The 24,125-nt window shown below is 46.9% G+C and overlaps 1 protein-coding gene across 4 annotated transcripts in view; it reads right to left on the bottom strand.

Moving 5' to 3' along the window:
• Positions 1-24,125, bottom strand: part of ILDR2 (immunoglobulin like domain containing receptor 2) — a 54,843-nt gene that overhangs the window by 22,334 nt on the left and 8,384 nt on the right. For all 4 annotated transcript variants that reach the window (XM_037023958.2, XM_073221203.1, XM_073221202.1 and 1 more), the window contains 2 exons: positions 16,489-16,821; positions 15,476-15,595 (listed from right to left, as the gene is read on the bottom strand). In XM_037023958.2, coding sequence (XP_036879853.1) covers positions 15,476-15,595; positions 16,489-16,821 — 453 coding nt within the window. The remainder of the gene's footprint in view (positions 1-15,475; positions 15,596-16,488; positions 16,822-24,125) is intronic.

The raw sequence follows: 24,125 nt of genomic DNA, 5'->3' as shown, positions 1-24,125 counted from the left end.
AGCACTGAGTGCTTTCATGGTGTTCTCACAACAAAGTAAATGTAAAGTCCCTGGTATGGCTTCTGCCCCATGTCAAAATCTTCACCACACTGAAGCCTTGCTAATAAGCGGCAGGGCGACCCGAGCCACCTGTCCTCCTTTCAGACCTCTGAGGGCAAAAGGTCACTGGGGTACCTAAGCTTGCAACTGAGTCTGACTTCATTTCTGTGTATGATGAATGAATGACCAGCTGTCTGGTAGAAATATAATGGGGGTAATGGGTAATTTTAGCTTTTCTAGTAATCACATTAAAAGTGTAAAACAAATTTAATAGTTGTTTTTCCTAATACCAACATAGCCAAAATATGAACCCCTCTAAGGCATCTCTATTGTATCTAGAAAAATGAGAGACTTTTCTGTTCACTTTCCCGTTCTCAAGCCTACCAATGTTTTAAACATCTCTAGATGTGCTATAGCCCAAGGCATTAATGATACTCATAATAGAAATGTTGTTGATGATATAAGCTACCAATATGCACACTCTGATAGGAAATTAGCTGTGTGGCAGTTATTAACTATAAAAACTGTATGTTCAAGGAAGATATGGTGCTCATCCACCTTCCATGGAACATGTTATGCTGGAGAGAGTGGCGGACTGGGGGTCAGGATACAGGGGCAACTGCCGTTCGTTTACTCACGGACTACTAAGGCTCTTTCTCGGTCTCAATTCCTAGAAATTCCTCAATTCCTCCCTCTCTAGGTCTCAGGCCTCTCATCAGTCAGATGAAGTGGCAGCATGAAGCGCTCTACAAACAGGAGACCACTTATCTTTGTCCGGGACAGTCCTGGTTTGTGCCTGTCGTCCTGGTGTGATTATTAATAGCGGCCCTCTTCACTCTCAAAGTGTCCTAGCTTGGACAATTAGTTATATGGTCACCCTATCTGTAACATCCTTGAGTTCTCAAATCTGATACTTACGATTAGAGTTGCAAACTCAACTCTCTATGTTTACAGGGACCTGAGGGCAATGCAAATAAGTTTGTCCGATACAATTCCATAGGCAGAAGTTGGGGGAGTGGCAAATGGCAGATTATGTGTCTATAGGGGCTGCTTGCTATATTCGCCTCCAGCCACTTTTTGCCCCCAGGAATGTGTCTTCAGGGATGCAAATCTTTCTGTTTTTCGAGATTAGCCGGGCCCCAAATTTTTATGCAAAATATCCTGATTTTCAAATGTTAACTGATTTATAGATTAAAAAAAAAAAAACACTGGACAAGCCATACAAAATACGTTTGGGGGCTCTACAGAGCCCAGAGATCATGCCCTTCCTTGCAACCACTGAGGGGTGATTACACACAGATATATTTATGAGTGGATAAAACACCGAAGCTGGATGTCCCCCCAGCTGTTGAGGTCACCTTGAGAATGTTCTGGCATTACCTCTACACACAGAATGTCAGTGAATACAAGATCTAGGCACCTGTGCTCAAATTAAAATCTGAAAGCAACACTATTACACACCAGATTGCTAGCTCTCTTATTTCTGGGGAGCTGCAATGGGCATCATGGAAGAACAAGCAGGGATTTTCATGTTGTGGATTTTCTTTTTATGATTGAAAAAATTAAAATAGGGTAGTATCAGAAATATGGACAGGCATTCACAAGGCCCATCCCTCCAACAGGAAGACATACGTCAAACTTCTCATTCCCCACAAAGCCACAGCCAGTAACTGATGGGTAGGAGATGGAGACTTCCTGCAATGATCCTGCGCAGTTGTTAGCCCCAGGGTCACGTACATGACAGACTTGCAATAAAATGGGTGAAAATAAGTGTCTTCAGAATTGAGAACATAGTAGGAGTTTTGAGATAGCAGATAATACCACTATATCATGTCAACAGAGGAGAGTGCAAAGCTCTCTGGCTTGTACACCATGACTTACATTTTATTGGAGATAAAGGCATTTTAAAAATTAGATTCATGCTGGGATCCTATACTTCTGAAAATAATTTTGCTTCCAGTTTCTTGCCTGACAATTCCTAAGAATGGTTGTTGCCAGCTAGGAATGCTCTGTTTTCTCTGCCTATTCTCTCCCATCACATCCAATGAAGGCCTGATCTTCAAAAAGCCAAACAATTGCCGCAAATACGTTCCAGATTTCAGCAGCACTTCACCAACACTTGAGAATCACTGTCGTTCTTCAAGGATTCCATTTAGGAGTGGCAATTACAAGTCACTTTAATGTCTGAGAAAAGGACAGAAAGCAGACCTGCAAATAGAAGGCTACATTTACCCTTTTCAAACCAAGCTCAAGCTATCAGAAAACAGTTTTCATAGAAGCGCTCAGTGTTCCCCAAACTTTGAAGAATTCATTACTTATATGAAATTTCCACATGAACAGACCAAATGAATCAGGCCTACTCACAGTCTGAACATGCACACCCACGAGTGCCGCTTTCGTACCGTGACATCACAAACTTCATAGCCAAAACAGCCACATCCTTGGGGGTCAAATGATCAGGGCGGAAACATGCATTGTGAATAAAACAACTTGCTTATCTTACCTATTTAATTCCCTATTTCAGCTGTTTCTGCTCCTGACGCCTTGAAGTTACCTCCTACTGAAATTTTTGTCCATATTTCTGAGGACGAGCCCACTTCTAGAATGTCTTCACTTCATTCATTCACTATTCATTCGGTCAACAAAGAAATGTGTGTAGTGCCAGGGGGGGAACACAGAGAGGCGAAAGACTTGATATCTACCCTGAGACCCTCACATGCATGGTCTGTGAGGCCTGCCTGACAGTGTGGGACAAGGCCGGTTTTAGTTATGTGCCTCTGTGTCCCAAGACTTACTAAGGTCAAAGGACTTTCTTCCTGCTGAACCCGATGTTTTTATCAGCCTCTTTTGCATCTTTGACATCAGGTTGCACCTGGCCATGAGGCCCTTCCCCGGAGACACAGGTCTGGCCTGCTTTCCTACTTCTCTTCTCCTTCCACTCGTGGCATTATTTTTGCACATTCACAACAAACCACATCCTGGTGACATTTCCCCAAGGTTCTAACACTATTGGTTTGATAGGCCAGGCCCCCCAGGCAGGTTTGCTTACCTTCATTACTAAGATAACCAGCTCACACCTGGATGTCCAGCTTTGTTCAAATCCAACCACCCACTCAGTCCGCAGGACTGGGAACTGCATTCCGACAGAGCTGAGCACGCATCCTCCCGGCTCCCAAAGGGCACCCACACCCCCGTCAGTGCACGTTTCTCTCTGCCCTGTGATTCTTTCGCCTGCGCTTCTAGCAGCAGGACAGCAACGCCCCCGGAGCAGGGTCTGTGCTCAGTGCCTGGCATCCCTCGGGCCCAGTGCGAGGAGGTGCCTTGCCTGTCAGGACCTCCAGGTGTTCCCAGGAGCAAGGTCCCATCATGTGGTATGCTGGACTTCAGATTCACTGGCCGTGAGAGTGCCTTTTACCCATCCCAGGTGGAAATAGGCTTCTACTAAGATTATGGAGCAGTCATTCATTCATTCAGCACCCTTCTGTGTGCCAGGGAATGTTCAGCAGTCCCGGACTCGGGGCTCAATGCCACAGGGCATCCTCTAGCCAACGGAACATCCCCAAATGCCAGCTTGCTATCCAGGGAGATGGGAGCACCACCCCACCTCACACCCCACCAGTTGAAAACCACCAAGCCAGGTTTTTTTTTAAGGCAGCCATTACAGAGAAATACAATGTCTATACAAATTTAGCCAAAGAATTCTCCTTATCTCTACTCTTCAAACTTAAATCCAAGCTCTGATGGTTGACCCAAACCTTTCAAGTGCAGTGGAAGGCACAGAAGTTCCAGATTCAGGAGAGACTGGTTTTCAGACCCTAGATCTGCCACTCCGTTCCTTGATGACAACAGACACCTTATCTAATGCACTGGGACTTTTGACAAGGAGGGCAAACCGTACTTCTTTCATCCTTATGTCACCACTACTGACAGCATCATTATCTCCATGCGTCTCTTTGAACTCACTCACTTGGAGCTCTGTTCAGGGTTGGCAATACACCACACAAAGCCGCTTGGGACAATCTAGAATGCCTTCCTGCACCCCTTGTCGTCCCCTTCGTCTCCCTCTGTTTCATGCACATCTGGCCTTCATCCCACTTCCAAGCTCTCCTAGATGCCCTAGACTCATTTTCAGGGATATACTGAATACATCCCTGTTCTCTCTGCTCCTAGCTCTCCAAAGTGTTTCTCTCCTAAGTCTGAGGGGAACAGATGCCTTTCTCTGGCCCTCTTAAGTGTAAAGTTTCTGTGGCTATTTGGAATCCCAAAGAGATTGGAGCTTTCCCAAGGGCACACACATCCCTGTTTTTAGTCTACATTCCCATGGTAACCATGCACCCGGTAAATATAGTTTATGATTATCCAGCACAAATGTGGATATAGCCTCCCTTTCTTTTGTATGTATTTATAAAATATATATTTAAGCACTTCATGGGTCTATCTTTTTGTGTCTTTTACATTTGGTTCACTTTAAATTATAGTGAGTAATTCTGACATTGAGTTCTCTCCACAAAATAACTAGTATTGGACCATCTGCAATTAAACATTAATAAATGCTTCAGGCTTTTTGGCAGTTATTAGAAACTTGGCCTGAGGCGCTGACTCCTATTCACAGAGAATTCAAGAATCAGATTTTTTTTTAGCTAGAGAGGATATTTGAGGTCATTTAATCTATAACCCACTCCATGTTTTTGGAACCTAAGACTCAGAGAGGTTAAGAATCTTACCCAAAGTCACCCAGCTTACTAATTATCAAGCCAGGAGTAGAACCTGGGTCTACACACCCCTTTTTCCAATATTTTGTCCCCTCAAGCTTTGCTTTTCCGTAATTTAGAAATGTACAGCAGCTGCTTCCTAGTCTCCTAGTATTTGCAGTGTGCAACCATGAAGTTTGTGTTTGTGGCATTACGCATCTACTTACATAATTAAAGTATAATTCTTGGATACTGGGAATGTTGGAGATGGTTAAAAATTTCGGCACTTTTTAAAGATGCAACCAGAAAGTGATTACTGAACATGGCATAACACAGTGTGAGCTAATTAAAAGGCATTCACCATGCTGCTACAAACAAACAGTAATGAAAATGACTGCAAGGTACTCTGTCTTTGCAAAGTGCCCTGTGATCCATTCCCTACCTTCAAGAGAGTGCAGAGATGCAAAGCATTATCAGGAATAAAACATGCTCAGCTTGGCCTGAGACCAAACACAGAAGCTAGCTCTAACTCCAAAATGAAGTGGCGGGTGGGATGTAATGGAAGGAGGAAATTGACTTTCTTGGTGCAGGGTGTGATTTCCTGAGCAACCTGTGCTCCATCCATCAGGCTGGCACAGGCGCCTTGGATACAAAGATACCGAGTAAGGCGACTTTCCTTAATCACCAGAGGCCCGGAGGGCTGACAGCCACAGCCTGGCGCGATCCCGCCCTGCCCTCCCGCCAGCCCGCTCTCGGTGTGCAGGGCTGGCCCACCGCGCGGTTTCCAGAGCACCATAGGAGGCACTGCCCTGCGTGAATGGCTGACTACGTGCTTGAATGGGGCAGCTGGCTTTGGAGGAGAAAGGAGCGACTGTCTGCTGACCAGCTCTCCAAAGGCCGCCCTTTTCTTCCCAGGGCTAAGCAGATCCCCCACCACCGGCCCCGGTGGGGCGGCGGGTCCAGGGCTTCAGAGCAGCGCCCTTGTCTCCATGGCAACGGCCTCAGGAATGCGCACTAATAAGGGCCACTTTCCTCCCACGGTGATGAGCAACAAGAAGCAAAAATAGTGAGGCGGGCGGGTGAGCAGAGGAGCAGGTGCGGCTGGGGCTGGGGGCTGGGGAAGGGCCAGCCGTGCCTTCAAGACCTGTCTGTCTTCCAACAACCCAGGCACGTCCTGCACCCTCTGGAAATGTTGGCACAAATTGTCAGTGAGCAGTCAGTAGGCACACCACCCTCTTTGCTTGGTTGTAGTAAACGGATGGACATGGCACGTCCCCAGCTCCCCACAAATACAATGCCAGCTCACAGCAAGGGCTCAGCAGGGGACACTAATTTGCCCCCAGCTCCTCTGGATCTTCTGTTCTTTTCAGTGGAAGAACCGTCATCTCTAAAGATGGGGCAACCATTACCCCAGTTTGCCCACGCAGTTCCAGTTTATGCCCACTGTCTTGACACAATTATTAAAATAACGTCTTGACCTCAGTTATTAAAAGTCTCCCCTTTTCACTCTCAAGAGTATCCCAGTTCAGACAATAAATCATAAAATTGCCCCATCTTAAAGTCTTTCCAGGCCCATCCAGATCCTGTTCCATGTCTTAGGTGTCCCCCAAGCCCCTCCAGACTCCACGGAATGGCTTGTGTGACTCAACCCTTACATTTAGTTTAGACAGTAACACCCTGTAATTAACTGAGGGCCAGCCACCGAGAAATGGGGGCTTCCAGCAACAATAAAAAATCTAGCAACCCAGAGCAGCCTGCTGGGATGCTAATAAACAAAGGTAACATGACGTCCAGGAAATCCACTGGCAGGAAGACACCCACAGGACTGACGAGGGTCGCCGGTGGCCAGGCACGACACAGATGTCAGGGAAACACGAATCTATTAGTATAGGATTGCCAATTCACAGACGGCTCATGAAAGCCTCTGCCTATGGAACGGACTAAAGGAAAATCGGGCTCTCTAGCAGGAGCCCCAGAAGGCAGAATACCCTACAGAGAGTTCCCTCAGATTAGGGACGAGACACACTGGCGATGAGATGTGGGGGATGGGAGGGGTGGGAGAAGGGAACTAGCTTTTACAGAGCTGTGAGTACCTCGCATTTAATCCTCACAGTAGTTCTTGTAGCTTTTATTGCCCCTCCCTGTTTTTACAAGCGAGGAAACTGAGGCTCAAGGTCATGCTGCTGCAGTGAGTCTGGGAACATTGGACCCCAAGCCCACGCTCCTCACCGTGGACCTTACACAGTATCCAGGCTGGCCTGTGGTCCGGGTCAGGGTTCTGCACCCTGACACATGGGGCCAGGTCCCTGCGGGGTGGAGGAGGGCTGTGCTGCACACTGTACGGTGTCAGCGGTGTCCTCGTGGGCTGTGACAGCCAAAAGTGTTTCCAGACATTGCCAAATGTCTCCCGGGGGGAGTATCAATAGCCTAGATATTTAGTATTAAAAGCAGTTTAATTTTTTTTATTATATTGTTCTCTAATTCAGAACCATAATATTTATCTTTACCAAAAAGTAATTTTTATAGGGACAAGACAGTGCCACTTATTTTGTAGCCTCACTATGCTCAGGGTACATAAAAACAAATAGTATACAAAAAACAAAAGACTAGTTCAATTTAAATATTTAAATATAAATCATACTTGAAGCAGAACTGACTCCGTTCCATGGTGCCTGTCAGAGAGCAAGGTTGTGAGTATGTGGTGGAGAGGTGTGGAGGCCACCAGAGGCTTCTTGCCAGGAGTACAAGGCATGACACCCAGTGTCTGGGGCAGCCACAGCCCTGCCCCTCCAAGAACGCGTGTCACCGACGGCTGTCCACCAGAATCAGACTCCAGCTGGGGCTTGGCTCCTCTGTCGGGCTTTTCCTTCCCCCCTCTTCAGCAGTTTTTCTGGTCCCTCTCAAAATGGAGACCCACAGAGGCATGCGGGTGAGCTCCAGGCAGAAGAGGCCGGGCCCGGGGAAGGCTGGGAGGAATGAGGCCTGAACAGCCGGCTCCTCGTTAGTTCGCTGCCTCCTTTCACAGGAGCTGCAGGTCATGTCGGCTCTCCTGGAACTCAGGGCGTTGCATAGTCACTGAGGATGGAGTGGGTTCTGGCCTCCTAACCACATCAACTCCAAGTGATGTCCTTGGTGTGGGGCCAAGATACCTGAGGCATACTTGAGTCTACAAACAACGTGGGCACAGCCTGAATCGGAAGATGTCCAGGAATAACCCCCAGATTTCATGGCCAGAGTGTGTGGCTCTGTAATTAATTCTCTCCCTTCCGCCAGGAGCAAACTTTTTCTGCCTTCTCCCAGTTCCTTTTCCCCCTCCTTCTGTTTGTAAATCTTCCAGAGAAACAGCAGCAGCCAGTCTCAGAGATCAAAGTTTTCGCAGGCAACAAAGACCGCCAAGGCGGCTGTTGCCATGGGAACTCTGGGAGCTGAAGCCCTTTTAATCGGCAAATCTCCACGGTTAGCGGCGCGGGACTGGGGCTGGCAAAGAGGAAGAGAAGGGGCAGGGGAGCCTTGGCAACAAGTAGCCCTTCCAAACACCAGAATGAGTCGGTGCGGGGGTGCGGAGGCACTGAGGATGGGGCTGCGCTGACACGCAGGTGAATGAATGCCAGGGCATTTCTGCCCCGCCACACACCCGCCGCCTCAGAAATGCCTGAAGTCAATCGCAGTTCTGAGATGCCCCTCCCCAGAAGTCCCAGAGTTCTTATTATGTTCTTAATGGCTTTTTAATACTAATGGGCAGAAAGGTTTATTTTAGACCAGAATAACAATTTCAGGCACAGGGTTGTGAATAACTTGAGTTAAAAAAAAAAAATCCATTCATGCCTGTTCTTCCACCCCTTGCCTGGGTAATATACGCTGTGTTTCTGGGTAAGTCACAGAGATGGAAGGGAAAACAGAAGCAGGACAGGAAAACAAAGGTAATTTGGCAGCATTACCTTCACCGGGAAAAACCCATCCCAGCTTAGCGCCTCCTCACAAGGACCCACTGGGTGCAGACCTACTTCTGTCCTGGGACTGCCTTGCCCTCGGCCTATAATGAGGCAGAAAGGGATGAATTCCACAAAACATCAGCAGTGTTTGTGTTTGCTCGCCTTCTTCATTTGGAAACAACTCTTGATTTCCCTTTAGGAAGCTACTGCTTTTCCCTTTCTCCCTTTAATTCACGTGATTCTGTTGGGGCTGGGACGGGACTCCCTTCCTCTCCCCCTGACACCTCCCCCCTCCACAGGACCTGCGCGGCGGCTACAGAGACAAGGCAGGATGGCCGGCGTGAAAGACAGTGGAAGCCTGGGCCTGTGCGGCCACCTCAGCCCCAGGTGGAGAGAGCCTGCCTGAGAATAAAGGCAGCACAGAGGAGAGAGAGTCTTTAAGACACAATCTGAACACGAATGGGACGCAGCCATGTTTGAAGCAGGAATATCCTTGGACTTATCCGTGACCTAAGCCAAAGAGTTGCCCTAAGCCCCTTTGAGGGTCTACGCCTCGCAATCAAGGGCCCTGAAGAACACAACAGTCAGCTCTGAAGGGTGCGATTCTAGGAGACATTTTCTTCTATTGCACTTTTCTCTTCTGCTTGGAATGTTTACAGTAAACATATATCATTTTTTTCCCAAAACAGAAACAATATTAAAACAGAATCAGAGACCTGTAGCTGAGACAGCACCCTATACAGTGTTAATTCTGCAATCTGTGGATCTTTTAAATAAGCTCAAAACCTTTATTTTAAAAGGACTCAGAAAACCATCTTATTTATCTTAATGTCCCAAACAAGAGAGCCTGTTGCATGCTGGAAGCTTATCTATCAGACTGGGAATTTCTATAACTTTTCCCCAACCAACCATAATTTCCAAAAAATCGTTGTTTACCACCAGCAAACCCTTCCTGGGCTCTGATCCGGACACCGCTTGGCTCATCTCCTCTTACTCTGTTCTTGGCCCCGAGGCAGACGGGTTCCTCCACCCATATTTCCACCAGCCCCTTATCCTCCTTTCCTATCTGAAGGCCCTTAAAAAACAAGCTACCACATATGGGACATCAGAAAGAAGAGGTCAGGCCCTCATTTTGTGCATGGAAAGAAGAACAAGGTGAGCTGCTTTTAGATTCTAAAATAATAACTTGCCTGCTTGAGCCTTCCTGAATGATGAGGTCCTTTTTCTGCCAGCAGGAGCTGCCTAAGGCACTTTATTCCTATCCCAACAGTGGCATGGTGCCAGGTTATAAACATCCTGTCCTCGCCACTGATCCCAGACCAATGTGTCATCTCAGGGCGGCAGATTTATGGACACCCCCATTCTGTGCCTATCTACGGGTTTGGTCCTACGATCCCCAATGCCTGTCTAAATATTTCTAAGGTACCTGTCACTATCATCTCAAAGCACCCAAAACACTGTGTACATTTCCAACTACAGAATGACTTTGCCTTCTGAATCATCCAAAAAAGATTAAAGAATGTTCAGTAGAGTTTTTGTGTTTAATGTGGGATCAGCAGTTGTCCTCCCATTTCTCTGAATCTCTTGTCTTTGGCTATTTCTGAAACCTCTGAAAGAAGCATGGATTTTGTCGATGGTCCAGCTGTACGGGGAAAGGAGAGGTGGGTCACGCGCAGTGGGAAGGCTGCAGTCTAGATACGAACACCCACGCCTTTGAAATGAAGGCCCAGGTCAGTGGGTATAGGCAGTTCCACTAAGAAATCAAATGAAATGTAACAGCAAATCTGGGACAAGTAAAAATGATTACCCATGGCCTCAGCCCCATTTTTCTTTAAGCATGGCTTATGCACAGGGGCTTCTCTAGCTCCTTAATATAGATGAGGTGTCATGGGAAGAGATGAGGCAGGGCATCAAAGTGTGGGTTTGATCACTGACATTACTTTTTCAAGGGGACAATACTTATAAACCTGAACATTAATTTGGAAAATGTAGAAAATGCCCACTCCCCTACTGTACAAGGTTATTACAAGAAGATTCTGTGAACCACAAATTCTCATCAGTGCACATAATACTGGAAACAGACACAGTACTGGCATCATACTGCTGGACGCTTACCAACAACACCCGAAGGCGTTTTGGGGCACTTCACTCCATTTATCCATTTGGCAGCAGAGCCCCATTTCCCTTGGGGAATTCATTCTTGTCCATCTTGATGGACTAGCTACCAAGAACCCCTGCGCTCTCAAGGCTGAGCCGTGGACACTGTCCAAACTGGGCCAGCTGGACTCTCTCTCCTGAGAATGAGTGGGAAAAATGCAAGATCAGAAAAAAACATCTGAGCTGATCTTTTCTGGCTATGGAGCCCTAAAGATGTTGACTGCTAATTCTTGTTACACAGACCCAGGGCATCTCCGGCTATGTTCATGAAAACATTTCTACTTTCTTCCTGGGCACATCCAAAATAACATCAGAAGTGACCCAGGTCACTGCCAGACCTGGCCCCTGGGAAGGCGCACGCGGCCCTCTCTATGCAGCTGGGTGCAGAGGTCTCTGATCCAGCGAAGTCAAACAACCCGGAAGGCGAGCTCCCTGCACCGCCATCTGGAAGGGAGCTACCGGGAGCGCCTCCTGACCCACATCTGACTACAGCAAGATGAGGCGCTCAGCTCTGTTGTGGCAGGTCACTGAGACTTAGGGGTGTTTTTACAGAAGCTAACAAGTGTTACCCTGAGATACTATCCTCCTCAGGGACTGATTTTCCAACCTTCTTTTCAATTTTGAGATCCTTCCAGCGAATTCTTTTCCTGCTCACGTTAGCCAGAGTGTACTTCCGTAGCTCTCCCCCACAGTCCCCGGTGGATCTATCACTAGCAATAATCCAAATCCACAGAAGTGGGACAAATGAGATTAAACATGTTATCTCATGTGAGACTGTAGACGTTTATTGAACTGACACTTTTTTATATAAGCCAACAACTACATACTCAGCACTAATATTTAAGAGGCACAAAGTTAAGTATTAGTTACAGATTCTGCCTCTTTACCATTAACAAAAATTCACTCGAATTTATTTATTCTAGACACCCTGGTAGGCATTGGAGATATGAAGACAGAGAACTGGTCCTTGCCTCTGAAGAGCTCGGGGTCTGGTGCCCGTGAGATGCTTCCAGTGTGTGGGGGAAAATCAACGAGTACACGCTCGGTACAACGTCACCACTCAGACGAGGTAAAACTAGAATGTAGACCAGTAGGTTCTGTCCTTGGCCCTTTGCACTTTATACAGTTTTCCTGGGTAACTCACCTATTCTTTCCCGGTTCTGACCATCACTCATGATTCTCAAATCTTTTATCTCCGACCCGCACTTCTCCGCTGAGTTGCACATCTACAGTTCTAACTGTCAGCAAGACAATCTCTCCTTGGTGTCCCACAGGCCTCTCATATTCAACATGTCAAGAGCAAAACTCCTTCTGCCTCCCAACCTGCGTCCTCTCTTAGGTGACAGAACAGCGGCTGTCTAGCTAGCTAGAAATCGTGGTGGCCTTTGGACTTGCTGCTCTCTCCCATTTCCTGGTACACATTAGTCACCAGGATCCATCACTTGCATCTCAGAAACATTTCTATGTCGTCTCTGCTCAGTCACTTTGGAATCTCTCACTCTTCCAGCCCTGCGGCACGTCCTCTGTTCTCGCTCCTGTCAAATGCACTGTCAACCCTGCTGCTGAGTATTGTTTTGACCCTGAGATCTAACTTCATTCCTCTGTTAAGATTTCTTCATTGGCTCCCCAAAGTTATCAATGAAGTCCCAACCTCTCAGTCTGATATAAAAGACACGTCACAATCTCGCACCACTAACTTTTCTATCTTCCCCTCTATGAGTATAATGAGCAAACTGAATCCTACCTCTAATTTATCCCTTTGATTCATCTTTCCTCGCTCACTGACCACCTGAAATTCCAACCAGTTTCCTGCTCCCCATTTCGTGATCATCTCCAAGAAGAGCTTAAGTTTCAACCCTTCAAGCTGCCCCCATAGTTTCTTCTCACTCTTGTGGAATCAGTCCGTTTAACCGTGACCTGCTGTAAAAGACCCCATCCCCTCGGGCTTCGTTGTGAATGAGCAGCGCCTGCATGTTCTTGTGACCGACCTGTAAACCCTTTGATCTCTGTCATGAGGACTGAATTCCTGGGAGGGTCATTTTCTCATTTATCAAGGTAGTCATGTCACTCGTGTTCATCTACTTTTGAATCTGAGAATTTTAGAGTTGAAATAGAGCTCAGAAGTAATCTAAACACCTTTTCCGATGCATAAGTGCTTCATTTATAATAACTTAGAAGAAATTTCCTACCTTCTTCAGGACTTAAAAGCCACTACTCCTCAGAACAAGCCGTCCATCTCTACATCTCCAGTTGCTAACGGTTTTTTCTTTATACTGAGATGGACTCGCTCCCCCCCTGTAACTTCCGTTCTAGGCTCTGGTTTTACTTAGCCATACAGAGTAAGTTGCCAATCTCCCCTTTATACAGTTTCACTCCAGATCTCTGGAGATTTCCCACGCCGCCTTTTCCAAGTCCTCTTTCACTAGACCAAATCCTCCCAGTTCTTTAAACCACTCCTCACAGAAAATCGAGCGACTGAACCAGCGGCTCAAGGAAGCTGTAATTAGCAAAGTGCAGACCAAGTCATCTTCCCGCTAAGGTCTTCCTGCCCTTGAGGTTGACCTCAGAAATCAGGATGCTTCCTGGTCTCACATAAAAAGAATACTTAACAAATAGGCCTTCAGGATATAACACCCAAACGCTTACTATTTTTCAAAATTCTATAAAGGGTGTTAGGACAAAGAAGACTCCGAATTTTGCATTTGGAAAGTGAATATAGTACTTTGTGTATGCAGAACATTCTCACAGATTTCAAACTAACCCTTTAAATAAGTAACAAAACACGTGTTGCCCCAAGAAGTTGACGTAGCAGACTGTCATGCTTTGAGCATTTCTAAGTAACGAGGAACATGGCAGAACTACGCGTTTCTCCTCCCCGAGAGCCCTGGCAGGCATCGGTGTGCCTCGCAGATACGCTGCTTCTACTGTGATGAGTTGATTGGCAGCCTCCCGGTTTTCCTTTACAATTCTTCCTGGGGTGACACCGAGCTTCACCTTTCCTCCCGTCACTGGGGACCATTTTCATCCCACCTCTTTTTGTCCTGAGGGTAGCATCTTCGCCTGTGACTTTGTATGTTCTGATCCAGAGGAATGTCCTTCCTATACTTCTGGACATTTGCAGATGACAAGACTTTCGTTCTATTCATTTCCCTGCATTTGCAGAATGCAAATTATTTAAAGTGGTTTTTACCTGGCCACTGTTTTCTGCACAGGCAATTATGTCTCTGCAAATGGTTGCACTGGCCAAATACTTCTGTTCACAATTAGCTAATTGCAGGCACAATGAGCCACTGTTTCCTTCAAATTCTGCCATTAGACTTGTGTGATGAGGCAGAAATTTATCTTTTTATTCCCTTGTGATTTACAGAGTCACAGCCGCTCTCAAAGCAGGCTTCCCTGTATTCTTTTACAAGGCCAATAAAAGCCTTTTCCTTTTTTATTTCCTTTTGAATGTGTCATGTTTCCCATTCTTTTACAAATCACAGCAGTTAGGCTTTCATATTGGACCCAAGGAATATGTATTTGAACTAAGTCATCCCTCTAAGAAGGGTTATTATGAATTTAAGGGTTAATTATTAATAATTATTACCTCAATCCGTTTTGTAAACTATAAAATTAAGGCCACAGAATAGTTGGGTTTCCCAAGGTCACATAGTCATGATAAGAGTAAAATTAAAAATCCCGAACAGCAAATCCCGCTTTCTCCCTGGACACTGAGTTTCCCACATAGGGTAAAAATTAACCTTCAACCTCACTTTCCTTGAAAAGAAAGAAAACACCCTTAACCATTCCCCCAAAACTTCTATCACCAGGATTCTTGGAGTCTACAATGTCACTTCTTTTGAAAAATGGCTTCATGTGTTTCAACTTTTCTCCTACAATTACTCTAGTTTCTTTTCTTAATCTCCATACGTGTTGCTCTAATTTCCTCATTCAACTAACATTTACAGAGCACGAAATATTTGCTCAATTTTCAGTTTCATGCAGGAGGTCATCTGACATTCCTCCCATCCATGAAGAGTTTAAAAGTAGTCAAAATAATGAGTTTTCATTTACAAAGAAATTAATATTAATAAGGATTAGATATAGTTGCTTCCAGAACAACTCAGACACTTTTTGGTTTTAAGAAATTTGCTTTCCAATTAAACACCCTTACGCTCCCCAGTAGCTCTTTTCCTTGCGCACCTTAAATAAATACATTATCAAACTCTCCAGTTCACAGCCATCTTTCCTTGCGACTGACTGTCGTAAGTGGAGGAAACTGAATGGGAAAAGATTCCTGACATCTCAGGAGATACTGACTCACCCATGAATTCTTATCTCTCAGTAGGTGCTACGCTGCTTCAAAGGCCTCTGACATTTCCTTTGACAATTAGCAGATACAAGGAGAGACAGCATAAGAGCAGAGAAATCAGGGTTAAAGGTGCAAGTGGAAAGGAGGGGAAAAAAACAACAAGCAGCAGAAACACTCAGGACAATGCCAAACAGGAGGCCAGAGCCTCCAGGAAATGAGATGTAATAAATACAGCTGCCGCTCCTGAGGGGCATATTCTAAAACCACTTTGTCTGTGCACAAAAGATAGACTGCAGACCCCTGCAAGGAGGAGAGATGGAGGCGCGCGCAAGGCGCAAGCGTCTGGGATGGTTCGCACTTACCCAGTACCAGCAGTTCCACCGACTCCTCGTTTTTGCCCTCCAGGTCATCAGGAGTGGTGACGATGCAGTAATAGAGGCCGCTGTCCCCCCACAGGAGTTTCCCTATTTGAAGATCTGCATCTGTTAGCACAAAAAGAAGTACCCAATCCTAAAACTGCCTTCTGAAAGGAAAACACAGGACAGGGAGGGTAGGAGGGGGCCCCTCGGGGACTGTCTGCACTGTTCGGTTTCCTATACCTGGATGGTAGGTAGCTGACAACATGTCTGCTTCACTTAAAATAAATAACAAAAACTAGCCATTCCTAAGGGATGAGCTAAAAGCACCCCCAGAAACTGGTCTAGTTCCAGCCCGGTTTCAGGACTAGAGGCTGCTTTCAACCAGCTAGGCTGGCACAGAGGCCCCAGAGAGCCAGATAAATCCCAGAATTACCCTGGACTCCTGGAAATGAGCTGACACCCCAAGAGTTCCTCAAAATTCAAATAGTCAAACAGGTCACATCAGAATCTTAGGACCATTCCTTGTCCAAAGCTTGAGGGGGCAGGAGAAAGGGTAGAACTGGTGCAAACCACGTGGAACCTGGGCTGCGCCACCTGCCTGGGTCTGTGACACACGCCTCCTTCTCCCAGCAGAGGGACTTCCTAGGAAGTCTGCTTTCGGTGTGTGGGGAAGGGCCACAGAGCTGATGCCAAGGTGTGAGGTATCTATCTGACTGAGAATGTCCTCTGGCACCTATTTCAGGTCAGTTCTGCTAACAAGCTCCTCAGAGTAGAGATCGGCTCGAGAAAGACTCCTTCCAAAGCCCCTCACTGTGTCTTCTCTGTGTATTACACCCTCTACCTTTTCTCTCCTCACCATCCCATCAAGCAATTTGCAGGTTTCTCAATGCGCCCATCTCTCATCAAATCATAGTTCTGACGGGCTGAAAGGCTGAGAGGCTGACATCCCTTGTGTCTGGGAAGAATGGAACTAATCTGCCTCCCGATCCCATGATTCAAAACAGAGGCATTATTACCGTGCACGATTGTAATCTCTCTGCCCCTGTAGAAATCTCCCAGGGTGATGGTGGAGCCCTGTTTCGAGGCCACCACTCGAACAGTCCTCCTGCTGTCCAAACAGTCCAGGTAGGGGTCCCACTCCAGGTTTCTTTTGCTGAGAGCCTGGGCCCGGGAGGAGGACATGCCCAGGGATTCCCCCATGCGATCCTGGCAGTAGGACTTGAACTTCCACTGCACGACTGCGGGCTGGTGGGAAGACGTGGTGTAGTGGCAGCGAAGCACAGCAGGCTGGAAGAGCATGGCCACCTTCTTTTTGTCAGGCACTGTGACCTGAAGGCCTTCAGCCATGGCTGCAAAAGAGAACGAACGTGTCCACGGGATGTCTGCACCCCAGACCTCATCGCACACCACAGTCATGCCTTTCTGTCTCACCTCCCAAACCTGTCCCTCCCCGTCTTCTCCATCAGCCTCAACAGCATCCATGTCCATCTGTTGGGCTGTCCGGAAACGTGCCCTCACCCCCAATATCCATTCAGCCACTAAGTCACGTCAACTTGATCTCTTAACGTCGTTAATATTCTTCCCTCCCCTTTAACCACACCATCTGTTCATGCTGTCTTCGTGTCTGCTGACCATATCACAATGGTCTCTTGTCCAGTCTCCCTGCCCGTGGTTGCCCACACGCAGTACGTGCTCCTTGCCGTAACTCAGGTCATCCTTCTAAGTCTGTTACGGCTCTCCTTAAAACTCTTCACTCATCCTCCACAGCCTCAGGAATAAAACCCAACATTCCTGGCAAGGCATTTAAGGTGCTTTATTGCCGTACTCCTCCGTCTGCCTCCGCCTAGCTTCTGGCAGCGCCCCTATTTGAGCACCAACCTCCAGGAAAACCAGACAAGCTACAGCTTCTCCAAGTGCAACATATGGGTTCACACCTCTAGGTCTTTGCCAGGGATGCCCCTTATTTCTGGAATGCCTCTTCCTCACTTCTTTCCCACCTCTCAGAACCACTTCAAGGCCCTTTCTGACCCATGAGTCCATTTGTCTCTTCTCCTTTGTGCCATCGCTATGGGCAGCATTCTCCTCTAGACATACATGATCATTTTACAAGCGTTCATTTTCATGCTGTGACCCCGTCAGACTCGTCGGGTCAGGAACGTGCCTTACCTCGCTGGCCTCATTGGCGAAGCCATAGGTACTCAACAACTAGTGGAACAATAAGGACAGTGAAGCCAGGAGGTATGACTTCAGGAGGAAGTGACTTCCGACTAGCTGGTGACCAAGCCAAGGGGACAGAGATGAAAGAGGAAGGAAAGCTTTGAGAAAAATGGGGAATTTCAGATCAAAAGCAGTGGACTAAGTTCAAAAGCTTTGAAGGGTCATCGAAAAAAGAAAAAGAAAAAAAAAAAGGCTAGAGCGCAGATAAGATGTTTAAGTGGTGAAAAAATCCAACCTGAGGCGTGGGGTCTAAGGAAGAGACAAAACTCAGGGAATGAAAGACCAGGCAGAGTTTGACAGGCAACGGCCCTCTAGGGCCTCGACGGTAAGCTCTAGAAATTCCAAGCAAGAGAATGTAACTTCCTCAGTAGAATTGGAGAGTCAAGAGTTTCTAGCTTGACTGGAGGTTAGAAGCAGAAATAGAATTATGATGAGAGGCAGAAAAAAGGAATTTGAATAGAAAGACATGATAAAGAGGTTCTGAACTGAATCTAGGAGCTGACCGAGTCAACTTCAGGTACCCCAAGGCAGAGAGTTTCACCCTAGAATTACAGGTGGCCTGAGACGTGCAAGAAAGGACAGGTTTCCACGGGGTGCCTCCTGTCCCTCACTGTCGCCAGTGTTCCCAGTGACACTCTGCAAAGCAGACTCACTCTGCTGGCCCAAAGGGACACTCAGAAATGTCTCTACAGAAGCGCCCTCTACAAGGGCTAGACACTGTATTTGTACTCGCATCTTCTGATTTCCAGAGAAAATTTTCTCTTCAGTGAAAGCACCACGAGAAACGAGCTTCTAATTCCCGTGAGGAGGAAAAGGTTTCTGCATTCTGTGGAACTGGGGAGCGCATGCAACAGAGCATTTGAGATTTAGCAAATCTTAGTGTTTTGAAACTACCGAGCACTCGATAGCTACCTATGGAATAAGAGAAGGATCAATGAGCAAATGAATGACCATTAAGATGGGAATTTCTAGGACTTTGCAGAGAAAACTGGTTGAATGCCATAGACAGCAGGTACAGTAAAACAGCACTGGCATCAAATACATGGGGCACTGGCTTTCACCAGGGGCCGTCTACTAGTGGTGAGGTCTTAATGAAGCCTCCTGGGGCAAGTCTCAGCCATAAAATGAGCCTTGTACCCCTTCCTCATACTCCTTGGTCACCAGAAGAGAGGACTCTAGGGCAGAGCCCTGGGAATGCGACCAGTAGGTCTCAAATGCTTCTCTTCCCTCACCTTTTCTCGCCTTTTCCTGGATCTTCCATTCTGAGCTCCCAAATCTCAATGACCATCTGTCTTGTCTGAAGGGTTTAGCCCTGGGCAAGTTCACTATGGATTCAATGAGACTGAGAAATGACAACGGCATGTTCTTGGGGTAAGAGGGTTTATACCCAGTTTTGTTCTCCCGGTGGTAAACAGAGCGCTAGGATCACGTCTGCACCCAGCAGTCTGCAGGTCCGTAATCCAGCTCTGTCCCTGCCCCGCCCAGCACCGGGCAGAGCTCTTCATAGAGTGACTCAGTCAGTAACAGCTCATTGCCTAGGGTGTGGAAGCAGCAGCCTAGCAGCAGGCCAGTGACATCATCAGTTAGTTTAGGATCAGGTGAGGATCCTGGCCATAGGAACTTCCATTTTCCTCACACCATCCACCACCAGTAAGTTCGATTAGAGCCACATGATGCGTATTGCCTGTCAAGAGGCAGGTAATTCCCATTTGGGAGCTTAGTGAGGAACCTTAGTTTCCAGGCTCCCCGCTTTCCCCCACCACCCCCAAATGTTGATGTGGCTACATCCATCCCCCCTGAATCACCCAGCTGGATTGGGAAAAGAGATTTCTTTACAGTCCGTCCTGAAGATTCATTGCATTAATTTTTAACCTTGTAATTTTTATTCAAGTCCTTATTCACACCTCAATTTTCCAGGCAACAAAAGTGGGGCAGAGAGGTGGAGTGACTTCAGTTAGCTGTGGCTGACTTTGGATAATCAACCACAGGCACTGTTCGCAGCACAATGCAGTGCACTTGACCACGCTCTTCTCTGCTATCTATTTGTGTCTACTTGGGAAATCACATTTCCTACCCTTTCTAGGATAAATAAAACTAGCAAGGTAGCAGGTGCTACACAGAAGTGTTGTACGGAGTTTATTCTGTTTTGAGAGAGAGTCCAGACTGGGGTTCTGTTCATCACGTGATTACTAAGCATAACTCTCTCTCCAGCTCTGTTCTGTTAATGAGATCAGCCACCTGACCAAGCCACTGGACTCCCTTAATTATTAATAGAGGTTAGTCAGTTCTCAGCTTCTTCCATGACATACACAGAAACACAGTTACAAAGAATAAAGAATACACACTGAGAACTGTCTGCCTTTTTGATAGCATGATACAGGCACGGGTTTGGAGTCGGTCCTAACACAGAATCCAAGCTCTAGCACTTCCCAGCTGCATGACCTAAGGCAGATTACTCCACCCTTAATGAGTTTCAGTTCTCTCTGGTAAAACCAGAATAATAGTAACTACCTCATAGTTTGAGGTTTGAGGATTAAATGAGATTTTATCCTAAGCATTTAGGATAATACGATATATAGTAAGTACTAAATTAATGCAGTTGTTGTGGTCCAGAACATTTGTTGACTTGTGTGAAGCTACGAACCTAGAGCTGGGTGAGCACGGATGTCCGGCTGTGGGACACTGAGTGTGTCTAGGGCAGGATGGGCAGACACTGCACAGGAAGGTAAGGACAGGTGGTGAGCTCAACAGTGACCACGCCTAGACATGCTCCTCTCTGCACAATTGCACAGGTACCTCCCGGGGGTCAGAGGGCAGTAACCCAGCGTGTGTACACAAATGTGCACAGGCACGTGTATGTGTGCAGGTATAGCAGGAGCCCTGGATAGCTGGACACATGCCACTAGGGTTCCAAGGAAATGTCATGTCACTGGTTCTTTCAGGACTGCGCGAGCGAAGGGTTAGCGAGAAGGCTGAAATGTCAGTCCCTGTTTTAGCACAATCAGCTACAAACTGCAGGACGAAGGCCACCGATCCTTCCCAGGCCAAACCTACTAAGAACACCATTCCCTCTGGACGGTGAGGTCTAGCGTTGCTCTTCTGGCCCTAACCCTAGATTCGGGGTGAGGGCTTGCATTCCCAATACCCGTTGAGCACCATCTCTTTCCCTCAACCTGCGTCTATCTTAGACTGTTTCCACCCAATGTCCAATCCATTTGCTCCACTGGACCTGAAGCCGTGCTCTGAGCTCCAGCCTGCTGGCCTGGAACCCAATTCCTGCCCCTTTTCCTGAGGATTTGGCATTGTTTCCTGTACCCCTCATGTCTGACTGATCCAGTTCTGTACCTGTATGATGCTATCCCCCCAACTTCAGAAAATACCTCTCATGGAACCTCTACTCCTGCCCCAAGATCAGGCTCCTCAGAGATAGTAGCTACCACGGTCACTGAGATCTGGCTGGAGTTCTGCCCCAGGGCGAGGTTAGTGTCCTGAGCTTGGGTCCTACCCATCACAGGAGCTTCGTTTTTCTATTCTACCACTTGTCCAAGAACAAAAATGGAGTATTTCTTACGCTGGAGTCTGTACAGACCCATGAGAATACCTTGGAACGCCAGGCAAACAAACATTGTCAGCCTTTATCACGTTCCATCTAAACAATCTTATTCCCTGCCATGGTTCCAACCACCAGCTTTTCAGATCCTCGGCTTCCTTCAGCCTTGTCTGCATGTTTAACAGATACTTCAAATTAAACGTGTCTAAGCCTTTTCATCATCTCCCCTTTCCTCGCCTCTTGCTTATAAGTCAGTCCTTCCTCCCTTCTTCATGTGCCCCCCTCTCCTATCGCCTCAAACAGAAATTATAGCTTTGAGGCGTTCCTTTCTGGCCCGAGTACATTTGGTGGTCAATACGTCTAAACATCTCTCAAGCTTGACCCTTCTCTAGTCCCACTGACACTCTCATAAATCATGTTTCTATTCCTTCTACTAGATACAGTTAGGAAATGCTTCCTCCGGGTCAGAAACTGTGGCAAGCGCTATTCATGTGGTATCTTCATGTATTCTCTGAAAAAAACCCCTACCAAGCAGGTATTATTATTTCATCCATTTTATAGATGAAGAAACTGCTTCTCAGAGACTGTGGGCATCTTCTCTAACATCGTAGCATTAGCAAGTGATGGTCAGGCTTGAGTCCAGGCTGACTGGCCCCAAAGTTCTCGACCATCACGTTACACAGCCCCTCACTACCTCCTTAGCTCTGTAAGAGCCTCCAGCAGTCTCCGTATTTCCAGCCCAGTGCACTCCCCATGTTTTTTCTACCAAGAGTATTTTTTAAAAAGATCTACCTAATCATATCTGTCCCCCACTTTAAGGTCTCCATTGATTCCCCATTCCTGCCAGGGTAAAACCCAAACGCTTTGACATAGCAAAGCTCTTCTCCGTGATGTGGCCCCAAGCACGCACCACACATACTAAAATATTTTTCACTCTTTAACTATAAATGCGTTATTCCCTCCACCTGGGAAAACATCAGGGCGCGTGACTGAAGGAGCTCCGGGGAGCTGGAGAGGAGCAGAGGGTGGATGCAGCACAAACACGAGCATGAGTGCTGGCACAGTGTGGGGCCTGGGACTCCGTGCCCATGCACTCTGACACCACAAGCGACTTCTGTTTCCAAGTTCTCCTAAAGAAATTTAGAGATGTGCAGTAAGAACCTGTGTTCACCCTAGAAACCAAAGCAAGTATTCCAGAAAACTGGAGAGAGGTCAGTTAGGGAAAAGGGCAAAGGACAGGAAAAGAGTAAACAGGGGATCATACTGTACAGAACACGCCTGTAAAAGCCAGGGTTTCTCAACAGGGCCCTAGATGGCATACTCAAGATTACAGCTGAAGACTGAAGAATATAGGTGATTTTCTACATTTGCAGAGGAGAGTCACCATTCTTAGACCACCAGACCATTCTTTCAGTTTCTATTGTGTCCCCAATCCACGGGAAAACTGCCTTTGACTCTATAATTTAAATCAATCAAAAGCATATTTTAAAACACAGTATTAAGTTCTGGGAAAACAGATTTAACAGACTAGTCCCCAATCCTGAGAGATTCAAGATAAACTTAGCTTCTAACTATGAGGTCCCTGAGGCGGGGACCAGGGTTTGGCTGACTTTGTATCTCCCGCCTAAGCCACAGAACGTGGCTGAAGCCCACAAAATGCGGAATGAATCAATGAACGAACAAATGAAGGAGTGAGTCTGAAGGGCCTTTCTTGGCAGGTGGTCTCCAGTGCGGAGAACGGATTCTAGCCAGTAACCAGGAAAGCTGCCCCAAGCAGAGACGGGTGACAGCAGCGAGCCGCAGCCGCCCTCAGCCAGTCACGCAGGCCAGGGGAGATGAGCTCCAGTGCGGGCAGCGCCTCCGCGCAGGCGGCAAACGAAGCTCCGGCCCCAGTTCTCACTCACACAGAGAAAAGGAGGCTGTGTATGACGAGCTGTGTCTTTGTGAGGATCCCAGAAGCAGCCTTTCTAAGGCAATGCTGTGCTCATGTTGCCCCTGCGCTGTTCTTCACAGCAAGTCCTCCTCCCCGCTGGCTGTAAGCTATTCCTGCTCTCTTGGAAAGGCAGATCTGTAGGCACAGCCCTATTTTAGAGAAACAAAGATTGCTGCTGAAGGCCTTGGAAAATCATCATGGTTAGAGACAAGCATCTTTAGACAGTCTGGATAAAGCTTGTCCATCCTTAACTCTGGAAACCCCAGAAGCAGGACATGACTTCAGAATCACCCATTCCCCAGCCTGCTTTGGGCTTCACACGCCTAAGGTTTTCCTTCATTCAGTCTAACGGGACAAATCTTCCTTTTCCTGCTCTCAAGTTAGAGCTTCTTAAAGAAATTCATCTTTGGTCTTCACATCTTTAACGTGTTGTCCCAATTCCTTCAGACACTGTTTTAGGGACGATTGATGGGCAGGTTTTCTACGTGTAGGAGGTATGAATAAGGAGTGTCCAGGCATCTCCTCCAGGTTTGACACAATCTAGATGAGGAAAGAAGGCTTGTTCATCCCTTAACAGCGCTGCCAGAATGGAACAAAGCATTTGGGGGAAAGTTGGCCTACAGGCTTAGGGTTTAAAAGCAAGTGCAGCTTGAATCTTTCTTTTCCTCCCAAAATAGGAACCATTCATCTTCTTGATATACTTGAGCTAGAATATAAAATAAAAAGGCTCTACAAAGAGCCATATATATTCCTTAAGTATTTACCTAATATCTAAGCCTGATTCCCCTGGAGCTTTCCCATTGATTCTGTAAGCAATCAACCTCCTTCCAATAAATTCCTTTCTGGCTTAAATTAGCCAGAATCACTTTCTCTTGTTTGCTACCATGATACCTGATTGCTTGATGCATTTTAAGGTTAGGATGACCAGATGTACCATTTTGAAATTTAGAAAA

The sequence above is a fragment of the Manis javanica genome, chromosome 14, assembly GCF_040802235.1.
Source record: "Manis javanica isolate MJ-LG chromosome 14, MJ_LKY, whole genome shotgun sequence".
Classification (NCBI taxonomy): domain Eukaryota; kingdom Metazoa; phylum Chordata; class Mammalia; order Pholidota; family Manidae; genus Manis; species Manis javanica.
This window is presented reverse-complemented; position numbering and strand designations above follow the sequence as displayed.